At 43.7% G+C, this 13,289-nt stretch overlaps 1 protein-coding gene across 1 annotated transcript in view; it reads left to right on the plus strand.

Moving 5' to 3' along the window:
* Positions 1-1,355: 1,355 nt before the first annotated feature.
* Positions 1,356-13,289, plus strand: part of LOC102271198 (zinc finger protein 737-like) — a gene marked incomplete at its 5' end in the record, with an annotated part of 30,928 nt that continues 18,994 nt past the window's right edge. The window contains 3 exon segments of the mRNA XM_070366922.1: positions 1,356-1,472; positions 3,234-3,322; positions 6,713-6,744. Of these exon segments, the coding sequence (XP_070223023.1) occupies positions 1,356-1,472; positions 3,234-3,322; positions 6,713-6,744 (238 nt within the window).

Below are 13,289 nucleotides of genomic sequence, written 5' to 3' on the forward strand. Positions count from 1 at the left end.
CATTCACTTTTTATTAATTAGCATGTCTTAATTTCACACATAGTTGAAATAAAACATTTTACAATTCACTGTGTGATCATTGATTAAAATACAAATTACAAGTGTAGAGAAAGCTATTTAGTTTCCTGATATAACATCTGAGAATTGTGATTTCTGTGATTGACAAAGCAGAAGCTAGTAAACAGACATACACTAATTATATGACTTTTTCAGGAAGGGTTTCCCATACATTTCTAGGTTATCACAGAAGCTGTCTTTATTTCAACGTTGTCAACTAAAGTTCATGACTTCTAGGGATATTATAAACATAACATCAATATTTCAGTTAGCTGTCACTGTGTTCTCCTCACAAATCAAGTGACATAACTATTGAAAATTTAGAACCAATCTGTCCTACTTTAATATATGAAAAGATTCCATGATCACTTACATCATGGTGACCTCCAAGGATATTTGACACGAATAACAAACACCTCCAGTTAGACGTTCATTTTACATTTTACATTACGGTGTCCATCTTCTAATGGAGAATAGATATAAATGGTTGCAACACAATATAGAAGGGCTTCTCTTCTCTGAAGCACAAACCATCAAAAACCTGCATTTGCATACACACTAGAAACGAAGCATAGTATGGATTATTTGAGAGTTGAATGACATTCATTTTGGTTTTCAAATAATTTCAAATTATTTCATTATAAACAAGGGTGCTGCTGTTGCTGCTAAGTCGCTTCAGTCGTGTCCGACTTTGTGCGACCCCATAGACAGCAGCCCACCAGGCTCCGCCGTCCCTGGGATTCTCCAGGCAAGAACACTGGAGTGGGTTGCCATTTCCTTCTCCAATGCATGAAAGTGAAAAGTGAAAGTGAAGTCACTCAGTCATGTCCGACTCTTCGAGACCCCATGGACTGCAGCCTACCAGGCTCCTCCGTTGCGGGGAGCTGCCCATGAGAACGGGGTCCTTTGTCCGAAGGACACAGCTCTGGGAGCTGCCTCAGTCCTTGAGGGTTTGCTTGCAAACATAGCTCTCTGTCCCACCACCCCAGAGATTAGGCGCTTATTTACTGCAGGCACCTGGAGTTCTGTGCAAACTTCTCACGCACAGGGAAATGTTATCTGGTGTAAGAAATAAAAACAGGGAGCCATTCCCATGCTCTCAAGATTTCTTGTGACTGTTTGTAAGATGTATAGGCCAACCAAGAAAAAATGTCAACTGTCTTGTCTTTCTCACGCTTTTCTGTATAAATATAAGATGCTGAATAAAGTTGGTGTCAGACTGCGTCCCTTCGTGGAGCCGTGTCTGAACCTCTCGACGCCATCTTTGTTGTAGTCTCTTGCTTTAGTTTCTTTCTTAGCCCCGCCGTGCACGTTCTCGGGACCTGTCTCGGGACCGGCTGGCACCGGCTGGTGGCGCCCAAAACAGGGACTCGAGAATCGGAGCGCGACGACGGCTGCTGCCCACCAAGATTGAGGTAAATAAAGAGGAATTCCTAATTAATTAAAGTAAAGGGCAGGGAGGGTGATTGTCGAGAGTAATAAATCATGGGACAAGGCAATAGCCGCCAGTTATTTGTACATATGTTGAAAACTATGTTAAAAGGTAGGGGAATTCATGTACATAAGTTACAGCTAGAGAAGTTTTTACTTTTCATAGAAGAGGTTTGTCCCTGGTTTCCAGAGGAAGGAACAGTTAGTCTGGAAACTTGGAAAAAGGTAGGAAAACAATTGCAGACATATTATTCCTTACATGGTCCCAATCGTGTTCCTGTGGATGCTTTTTCTTTGTGGACTCTCAGAAGAGACTATCTGGATCCTGAACATGAGGGACATAAAATTCAAACGGCTCTCAGGGATTCCACGGGACCCGAAGTTGCAGAGCCTTCTGCCCCTCCACCTGAGCCGCTTTATGCTGTGCCTGAGGGAACAGCTTGTAAGGCTGGAGGGAGTGATGATGTGTTAAGCTCTGATGAACAGGAAGAGTTAAATGAACAAGCGGCTCAGTACCATAGAAAGGATATGCCTTGGGAGATGATGGTTAACATGCAATCCCCCTCGGGAAAAGGGGAATTAAAGCATTCAGGGCTTTCTGAAGAACAGCTGGAGAATTTAATTCAGAAGATTGTTATAGCAGTAAAAAAGGATGCACAGGGAGACTCCCACTCCAGCCAGCCTGAGCCTCCAGCACAGCCTCCCTCGGTTCTTGCTGGACTCGATCCACCTCCACCTTTCGTAGAACTGCGAGAGCTTATATCTATCCCTGCTTCTTTGCCCGGTGAAAACATAAAAATTAAAAGTGAGATATTATTATCTCCTCTTCAACAAGCAATTAAAGGAGCTAATGAAGAAGGAGAACATATTCCTGGGTTTTCAGGAATCTATCCAGTGTTTGAAAATGCTCAACAGCAGAGGTATTATGAGCCGCTGCCCTTGAAGCAACTGAAAGAGTTAAAAATGGCTTGTGCACAATACGGCCCGACTGCTCCATTTACTCAGGCTATTATAGAGGCTTTAGGAAATCAAAATCTGCCACCTAATGATTGGAAACAGGTTGCTCGGGCTTGTTTATCTGGAAGAGATTATTTACTATGGAAATCTGAGTTTGCTGAGCAGTGTGGGATCACGGCCGATATCAATCGGCGACAGGGACTGAACACCACTTATGAAATGATGGTGGGAGAGGGAGAATATCGAGACACTAATAGTCAACTTAATTATTTGCCTGGAGCCTACCCTCAGATTAGTGCTGCGGCTCTACGAGCATGGAAAAAGCTTCCAAATTCTGGTAAAAAGACTGAAGATTTATCTAAAATTCGCCAGGGGCCAGATGAACCATATCAGGATTTTGTTGCCCGCCTGCTTGAGGCAATTGGTAAAATGATAGGGGATGAGCAGGCGGGGATGGTGTTGACTAAACAGCTTGCTTATGAGAATGCCAATTCGGCTTGTCAAGCTGCCCTGAGACCTTACAGGAAAAAGGGAGGCTTATCTGACTATATATAGATTTGTGCTGATATCGGCCCTTCATACGTTCAAGGCATAACTTTGGCCGCGGCATTACAAGGAAAGACAGTCAAAGAAGTACTGTATCAACAACAAAAGTGGGATAAAACTAGTGGTCGGCTTCGAGTCCCTGGCTCTGGCTGCTTTTCTTGTGGCCAGATGGGTCATCAGGCCACCCACTGCCCGCAGAAGCAGGCCCGGAGACCTGCTCAAACCCCTAACCTTTGTCCTAGGTGTAAGAAAGGCAAACACTGGGCGAAGGATTGCCGTTCTAAAACTGACTTAACAGGGAAAGCCACTTCCTCCGGTCTCGGGAAACTGGGTGAGGGGCCAGCCCCAGGCCCCGAAACAATGTTATGGGGTGATGCAAAATCTGACCAAATTGGAGACGCTTCAAGGCCAAAACGCAGAACTGTTACCGAGTTGTTCAGTGCAACTGCAGGGAGTGCAGGATTGGACCTCAGTTTCTCCACCTACACAGTATTAACTCCAGAAATGGGCATGCAGGCTTTACCAACTGGAATTTTTGGCCCTCTTCCGAAGAACACTATGAGCCTCCTATTGGGGAGAAGCAGTACTATGATGAAAGGTTTATTAGTAGCCTCTGGAGTCATAGACTCTGATTATATGGGTGAAATAAAAATTATGGCCCATTCACCACAGGGCATAACAGTAATACAATCTGGTCAACGTGTTGCTCAATCAATTCTACTTCCTACAATTCCAGTTGGAAAAGCCATTAAGCAAGAACGAGGATCCCGAGGTTTTGGGTCTTCAGACGCTTATTGGATTCAGGCCATTAATAAACAGCGCCCTGTATATTCAAGAAAAGCCTTTTAAAGGTATTTTGGATACTGGTGCAGATGTTTCTGTCATATCTCAAAAACATTGGCCTGATGAATGGCCTAAGCAGGTTGTAATTTCTACTCTGCAACGCATTGGGCAATCACATGACCCAGAACAGAGTTCAACCTTTTTAAAGTGGAGGGACGAAGAAGGACATGAAGGACATTTTCAACCTTATGTTTTGCCAGGACTGCCGGTTAATCTATGGGGGAGAGATGTTATGATGAATATGGGGGTATATCTTTATAGTCCAGATAAAAAGATTAGTAATCAATTGTTAGACCAAGGCCTTTTGCCCCATCAGGGGTTGGGGATACATTCACAAGGGCCTTTACAATCCCTGATCCCTGCAGTTAAGAATGATAGAAAAGGTATAGGATGTTTTTAGGAGGGGTCATTGATCGTCCTGCAATCCATGCTGATCCGATAAAATGGAAGTCTGACGATCCGGTATGGGTTGATCAGTGGCCCCTATCAGTAGAAAAGATCACGGCCGCCAATCAGCTTGTGCAGGAACAGCTTGCTCTCGGCCATATTACCCCCTCAAATTCACCTTGGAATTCACCTATTTTTGTCATTAAAAAGAAAACAGGTAAATGGAGGCTATTACAAGATTTACGAAAGGTTAATGAAACAATGGAATTGATGGGCCCCCTTCAGCCGGGGTTGCCTACCCCCATGGCCATTCCAAAAAATACTTACAAAATTATTATTGACTTAAAAGACTGATTTTATACTATTCCCCTTGCCACTAATGACTGTCAAAGATTTGCTTTTAGTGTCCCTTCTACAAATTATAAAGAACCTATGAAAAGATATCAGTGGCAAGTTTTACCTCAGGGAATGGCTAATAGTCCTACTCTCTGTCAGAAATTTGTTGCTCAAGCTTTAAAAACCACTAGGTCCTCGTACCCCCAAGTATATATTATTCATTATATGGATGATATTCTTTTGGCATATCAAGATGAGGAGTTGCTATTAAGAACATTCGCTTATATGCAAACTGCATTACAGGATTATGGTTTGATTATCACAACAGAAAAGGTGCAACGCTTCCCCCCTTATTCTTATTTGGGGTTTTTTCTGGAAAAGGAATGGTTTCGAGCTCAGAAGATAGAAATTCGTAAAGATAATCTGGTTACCTTGAATGATTTCCAAAAACTGTTAGGAGATACTAATTGGATAAGACCTTACTTGAAGCTAACTACAGGGGAAATGAAGCCTCTTTTTGATATTCTGAAGGGTGATCCTGATCCAACTTCCCCCCGAACTCTGACTCTGGAGGGAAGGCAAGCCTTAGATAAAGTTGAACAGGCCCTGTCTAAACAACAAGCTACTTATTGCGACTATACTCAAGAATGGGGTTTATATATTCTTCCTACTAAACATGCTCCTACAGCAGTCTTATTCCAAGGATTGCCTTTAAGATGGCTTCATTTGCCTGCTTCTTCCTCTCGGGTATTAACCCCCTATTATGATTTGGTTGCTGCCCTAATAGCTCTTGGGCGGTCAGAATCCACTGTATATCTAGGAAGAGACCCACATTTTATATGTGTTCCATTTTCTAAAATTCAGCAGGACTGGCTGTTTCAGTTTAGCGACAATTGGGTTATTGCCTTAGCTGGTTTTAGTGGACAGCTTGATAATCATTATCCCTCAGATAAAATTTTGCAATTTGCTCACTATCACCAATTTCTCTTCCCCCAAATCATTGTTTCTCAGCCCCTTGCTGACGCCCTAACTGTATTTACTGATGGCTCTTCAAATGGAATGGCTAGTTTGATTATACAGGACAATACTACCACCTGGCGTACTAATTATAAGTCTGCTCAAGAAGTAGAACTATTTGCCGTTTTTCAGGCTCTATTACAAATTTCTGCTCCATTTAATTTATATTCTGACAGTCAATATATCATAAGAGCCTTAAACACTATTGAGACTGTTCCATTTATTGGTACCCTGAATTCTACTATCCAAACTCTTTTTCGTGATATACAACATTTAATTTGTTCCAGAGTTAATAAATGCTATTTTGGTCATATTCGTGCTCACTCTGGGCTTCCTGGACCTTTAGCACGAGGCAATGCTTTGGCTGACGAAGCTACACGTATGATATTTCCTTCATTGGAACAAATGGCAAAAACTTCTCACAGCTTACACCATCAAAACAGCAATAGCTTAAGACTTCAATTTGGCATTACTCGAGAAGCTGCCAGATTGTTAAGCAGTGTCAAACATGTCCTCAATTTTTTAGCGTCCCCCATTATGGAGTTAATCCTCGAGGATTGTTGCCAAACGATATATGGCAAATGGATGTTACCCATATTCCTGAATTTGCTAAACAAAAATTTGTTCATGTTACTATTGACACCTTCTCCGGCTTTTTCATGCCCCTCTACAATCCGGAGAAGCTAGCAAACATTGTATAGCTCATTGCATTAAATGTTTTGCTGTTATGGGAACCCCTAAAACCATAAAAACAGACAATGGTCCAGGATACACTGGAAAAAGTTTTCAACTATTTTGTACGCAATTGTCTATCTCACATAAAACAGGTATCCCTTATAATCCTCAAGGTCAAGGAATCATTGAACGGGCACATCAAACTCTCAAACATCAATTGCAAAAACTAAAGAAGGGGGAATTGTATCCCAATACCCCCTCCAACTCTCTAAACCATGCTTTATTTGTTCTAAATTTTTTACAATTGGGTATAAGTGGCCGTTCAGCAGCACAGCGATTTTGGAACTTTGATGCACATACAATAAGACCTAAAGTCTTTTGGAAATACCCACTTGTGGGAAAATGGTACGGACCAGATCCAGTACTCATCTGGGGACGAGGGCATGTTTGTGTTTTCCCACAGGATGCCGAAGCGCCGCGCTGGCTGCCGGAAAGGTTGGTACGCACGGCGGAGACGATCTCTAGCAAACCAGATGAGGAGATTGACGATTCAAGAGCATGATGAATTACCATCTCTGCAACAACTTCAGGCATTGATGCGAGAGGCACAGAATCGTGTTGCTGTGCAGGGCGATCCGATATCGCCTTTAAGCTTCCTGATAACCTTATTAATTATCTTAAATTAGATTAACACTGCACACTCTGAAGAACATTCAAGTGCTTACTGGGCTTATTTTTCCGACCCGGTGGGCTGGGAGGGTCGGTCTATTCCCATATACACTAATGATACTGTGGCTTTGGGTGGTTTTTCAGATAAACATATTATTCCTAATCAAGTTAATTTCTCTTACCGTGGAGTGTTTGATCGCTTACCTATTTGTCTGTCTAGATATTTTAATTCAACAGGATGTCTTTTTGTTAGGGAGTCCGGATATGCTGATTATGACAATGGTTGGAGCCTGTATATTCCTGGAGTAACGAAAGAATCTGGAATTCCTCAACGTCGTAATGGAACTGGTCCTTTAGATATCCCTTTCTGCGACTTTGGAACAAGGGGAAGGGTCACTGCTGCACCATGGAAACTGTGTCGAGATGGAACTGCTACGGTTTATAACATATTTGGGACAAATGAGTCATTGTGGGACTGGTCTCCAGACTCGGCCCGAAACCCTGGAGCTCAAGATAATAGGAACTTTGCATCCCGTATTTGGATCTTGGGTGGCTCTAAAGTGTTCCAAACAGAAATCTGGAAACTAGCTGCCGCCCTTGGATGTGAGGGTTCCTACCTTCAGGTGGGATCAAAAGTGAGACACGGTTATTTGTGGAATCTCACCATGAGATACCCTCGTGCATGTGTGCCTCACCCTTATGCTTTACTAGTAGAATCTGTAAAAATACAACCTGGTTACGAAATTATAATGTAACTTGTAACAATTGTACTTTGACTAACTGTGTTAGGGGAATTACTAATCAAACTAGGGTTCTAGTCTTAAGACACCCTGCTTTTGTTATGGTTCCTGTAAAGATTAATGGGTCTTGGTATGATGAAAGGGGACTTGAACTTTGGAGAGAAGTAGAGGGTGCTTTAATGCGTTATCACAGGGGAATAGGGTTAATAATTCTGGGATTTGTAGCTTTGGTAACTCTTATTGCTTCCTCGATTACTGCAGCCCTGTCCTTGGCACAATCAGTGCAAACTGCAACTTTTGTTAATAATCTGGCACAAAATGCATCCGTTGCCCTGAGGACTCAAGAAGGTATTGACAAAAAGCTAGAGGATTGATTGAATGCCCTTTATGATGTTGTAAAATTTGTAGGTAAAGAGGTTCAAAGTATAAAGTTGAGATTACGAGTACAATGTCATGCTGATTTTCGATGGATCTGTGTTACTCCCCAAAAATATAATGGTAGTATAACTGCTTGGGATAAGGTGAAAGCTCATTTAGAAGGTATTTGGCATAATGAAAATATTTCCTTAGATTTGCTGTATCTACATCAGGAAATAATGAACATTGAAAATGCACCCAGACCTGATTTGGATGTTGCAAAAGAGCTGAGTCTTTTTTGTTAAAGAACTTTTCGACATGTACCTACTGTCAATAGTATTTGGTACTTGGGAGCAGCCATAGGAGGACTATTCTTAATAATTTTAACTGTTTTATTTCTTGCACCTTGTTTAATTAAAAGACTGATTGATGATCTATGGATGATAAAGGCTTCCATCTATGGAAATGGTCTATGTTAAAGGAACATAAGCATGCGCCTATATAAAAAGAAAGGGGAGATGGGAGCTACCCGTGAGAACGGGTCCTTTGTCCGAAGGACACAGCTCTGGGAGCTGCCTCAGTTCTTGAGGGTTTGCTTGCAAACATAGCTCTCTGTCCCACCACCCCAGAGATTAGGCGCTTATTTACTGCAGGCACCTGGAGTTCTGTGCAAACTTCTCACGCACAGGGAAATGTTATCTGGTGTAAGAAATAATAACAGGGAGCCATTCCCATGCTCTCAAGATTTCTTGTGACTGTTTGTAAGATGTATAAGCCAACCAAGAAAAAATGTCAACTGTCTTGTCTTTCTCACGCTTTTCTGTATAAATATAAGATGCTGAATAAAGTTGGTGTCAGACTGCGTCCCTTCGTGGAGACATGTCTGAACCTCTCGACGCCATCTTTGTTGTAGTCTCTTGCTTTAGTTTCTTTCTTAGCCCCGCCGTGCACGTTCTCGGGACCTGATCGACTTTGCTGGCTGGCACCGGCACTCTGTCCATGGGATTTTTCCAGGCAAGAGTTCTGGAATGGGTTGCCATAACAAGGGTACATCGCTAATAATCCTCACTTTCTAAGCATCACCCCTCCCTCTCAGGAGCCAAACTAAACCACTCAGTCACTGATTGGCTGGGAGGCGGGCCCGTGCAGTCGCTGATTGGCTGCCGGATATATGCTTACGTCACACGCTCAGGAGGCACGCAGCCAGGATCTAGGGTGGTTCCCACACAGCCTTCTTTTTGTAGATACATGGGTCGTCGTGGGGCCTCACGAGGCCTCACGGGGCTGCACTCCGCCTGCTGGCTCTCCTGTCAGTTGTTGAGTGGAGAACCTGCGCTGGCACTGGCCGAACTGGGCTTCCATGAGAGTAGGGCATCTCTGTCAGTCACTGTGACCCTTGGACAGTTAGGCGGCCAGAGGTGGGTGAGGCCTCCCAAGGTGGCTGTCCGGCCTGAGAGGCCCCCGGGGCCAATTCTGGATCAGGTTGGGAGGCTCCCTGAAAGCCAGCTCACCAGCTAGCCAGTCAGTTCACCGGAGCCTGTCTCTGTATTCGTCAGCCTGCCACCAAGTGGGTCACCCGGTCAGCCTGAAGAGCAGCCAGGGGATCACCAATCTGCCAATAAGACCGTCAGTCTCTATGTCAATGGCGGATCAGGCTAGTGCCCTGATGAGTCTGCAGTGAGTCCTCTCATAAATCATTTAATCAGATAATCCATCCCCTTCACAGCCTGCCCTGTTAATCAGTCCAATTAGGCTCCTTGTAAATCAGCTTCCTAATAAGCTAATCCCCCTACCAGGCACTCAGTCATTAGTCACACAGTTATCCTGCGTGTAAACCAGCTAATCGGTTTCACTGTTAGTCCTTGATTTCTCTTGAAAATTCATTTTCCAGGCTCCTAAATAGGTCAGTCATCCAAAAGTCAGTCCCGCCCTTACCAAGTCTGGAAAGGTCACTGCATCTCTTGCACTCTGCTTCAGAAATATACAGACAGAGGTGTGCTGAGGTCAAAGAACCGTCTGGGGCCCTTGGAACCAGAGACAAAGGTGAAATTGAGAGGAGAGGTGATGGATGAAGGGAAATAGAAGGAAAGGGGAAAAGAGGGTGCATGAAGAGTCACTCAACTCACCTCTAAAAGGCTGGCAGAGAGGAGCAAGAAGAAATCAGAATTTTAGAGCTTGGCTGATCATTACATCTCAAACAGTCAAGCTCACTCATATTATAGATGAAGAAATAAAAGGAGGGACTTCCCTTGTGTTCCAGTGGCTAAGACCCTGTGCTTCCAATGGAGGGAGGCTCCGTTCGACCCCTGGTCAGGGAACTAGATCCCATGAGCCACAACTAGGATGCCATGGAGTCAAATAGATAAATATAGATTAAAAAAAAAAAAAAACCAGAGAGGGTAAAATAGTTGACCAAGGTTCTTAGTGATTTACTGGGCAAGCCTCGGCCAGGACACAGACAGGGCTCATCCCAACACCCAAATGCAGTTTTAAATTGGAGAAAGGAAAAGGGAATAAAAATGGCAGTGCAAAAAGGGAATGGCTGTAGGGTGTGAAGAAGAGAAAATACTATCTTCTCAGCCCAGAGTCTATCCTCAGTACAGTAAGGATCTCCAGAGCTGCCACCCTGGGCTAAGCCATCATCACACTTTCTGACTGGCTGCATGGTCTCCCACTGGTCTCTGTGCTTTTGCTCTAGCCCCTGATGTGGTCCATTTTCCACACAGCAGCCAGAGGGAACTCAAAACCAAATTAATCAGTTTACAGTCACGCCTCTTAATACACTCCAGTGGAATTGCATTCATATTCCTCCTTGTGCCTTTTAGGAGCTGAGCCCACCTGGTATCTGACCTTGTCTCATGCCAGTCTCCCCCACCCCTCACTGCACTTCAGCAGCTCACTTTTTTTCTCTCTTAACCATGCTAAACTCCTCAGCTTTGCAGTTGCTGTTCCCTCAACCTGCAATTTTCCTTTCCCCAGCGTGGCCTGGCTTTCCTTCCTCTAGGTTTCTGCTCAAATGTCACTTCCTCCAAGAAGCCTTCATTGACCACCCTATCTAAACTGTTTCCCCAATGTCCCCCATCCCATAATTCCTATCGTGTTTTCCTGGGTTCTTTTCCTTCATTGTATTTACAGTTATCAAGTTATGCTCACCATCAGCTTGGTTTTTGAGGACAGGGATAGTGTCATTCTTGCTTACTGCTAAAACCCTAAAATAGTCCCTGGCATAAAGGAGATGCTCAAACATGTTGGTTGACTGAAAGAATGAATGAAGAGTGCCATCACAAAGGCATGTGCTCCTTGGGACTTCTCTGGTGGTCCAGTGGTTAGGACTCTGTGCTGCCGATGTAGGGGGCCCAGGTTTGATCCCTCCTGGGGGAACTAAGATCCAACATGCTGGCTGTGTGTCATGGCCAAAAACAAAAACGGCGTGTGCTTCTCGAGAAAGGTTCCTGAGAAGGGGAAGACTGCTCTTTGATGTAGAGTTTCTGTAGAGTGGTAGGGGATGGGATCAGACAAGGAAAGGGAATGGAGGGAATGGACCATGTTATGCAGAACTTTGCCTTTTACTCTTGAGTGAGATGAGAACCGTTTGGAGAGTTTTGAGAAGAGAAGGGGGCAGGATGATACTGAGGTGTTGATGGAATCCCTCCAGCTGCCATGCGGGGAGTAGCATGTACAGGACACAGATGAAGCAGCCAACCCAATGAGAAGATCATCGCAGCCATCTGGGTGAGAGGATGGTGGTTTGGGCCAGAGTGGCAGCAGTGCAGCTGATTAGAAATGGCCAGAATTTGAATATATTTTGGAAAACAATACCAACAGGATTTTCTGACATATAAAAGAGTAGTCAAAGTGGACTCTGAGGTCTTGATTCTTGATTTCTTCCTGAACGTGATTTTATTTGATTTAGAGACATATTTCCTAAATTTAGGTGATTGACTTTTTCCTTTTTATGACATGAGGGCTGTGTTGCTGCATGTGTTCTCAGTCTTGTTCAACTCTTTTCAACCCCGTGTACTGCAGCCCACCAGGCTCCTCTGTCCATGGGATTCTCTGGGCAAGAATACTGGAGTAGCTTGCCATTTCCTTCTCCAGTGGAGCTTCCTGATTCAGGGATCAAATCCACGTCTCCTGCATTGGCAGAAGGATTCTTTGCCTCTGAGCACCTGGGAAGCCCTGAGAATAGGGCAGTGCTGTTTAAACATTTAATAGTAATTTGTACAGTACCCATAGTGCCAGTTGGCCAGAGAATTTGGGGAGCTTATAATCTCTACACTCTTGAAAGTTGGTGTGGAAAAAGAGAAACGAGTTTTAAATTCATCTCTAACTGTATTTGCTCAGCAACTCTGGGAAAATTACTTATTTGTCTGAGTTTCCATTTTCTCCTCTGTGAAGAGGAAATCATAACACTTAATTCCATAGGGCTTGTGGAAATAAACGAAAATCACCCAAATGAGAACAAACAGGCTGTTGATTCAGACTTGCTGTAGTGAGAGAGCCAGCCACCACCATTTGCATTCGGCAAAGACTACAAAGCCGGGCAGGGCAGTGGGAGTCCTTTAGAGTGGAAAAAAGTGAAGGAGTGTCAGCAGTGTTGGGAGATGATTTTAATCATGAGAAAGATGGAGGGTTAGCACCTTCTGTGGTTGGATTGGAAAGCATATTTGGTTTTCTTTGGTTGGTTCTGAGCTGGAAACAGTAAATAATAAGGAACCTGATACTTACGGGGCAAACTCTGACTGTTCTAGGCTAACTGTCACTGCAGTAGTGGTTTGGTTTCTGGACTAGTTGCTGGTAATTGAGGACCAGAGTCATGTATGTCATACTGATGAGACTTGAGGGTCATATGTAGTCTGGCTCTTTTTTCTGTATATTCAGTCTCTCAGGTTGTTGACGGGGATGTAAATGAGACTATGTGTACGTGAAATTGACAGTCAGACACATAGTAAACAATAAATACTAGTTGAAGTTAAAGGTTTTTAAAATCTCATTATGGCCTAATTAGGTGATTCTTTCTTTTTTTCCACTTACTAATCCATCTCTGTTTCCCAAGTGGCTCAGCCTGCAATGCAGGAGATGCCAGTTGGATCCCTGGTCAGGGAACTAAGATTCCACAGGCCCACGAGGTGCAGCCAAAACAAAAATAAATAAATAAAACTTTTACATAAATGAAATGATCAATTTTTCATTTCTCCTCTGTCCATGGAATTCTCCAGGCAAGAATACTAGAGTGGGTTGCCATTCTTCTCCAGGGGATCTTCCTGACCCAGG

The sequence above is a fragment of the Bos mutus genome, unplaced genomic scaffold (assembly GCF_027580195.1).
Source record: "Bos mutus isolate GX-2022 unplaced genomic scaffold, NWIPB_WYAK_1.1 CTG292, whole genome shotgun sequence".
NCBI classification, from domain to species: domain Eukaryota; kingdom Metazoa; phylum Chordata; class Mammalia; order Artiodactyla; family Bovidae; genus Bos; species Bos mutus.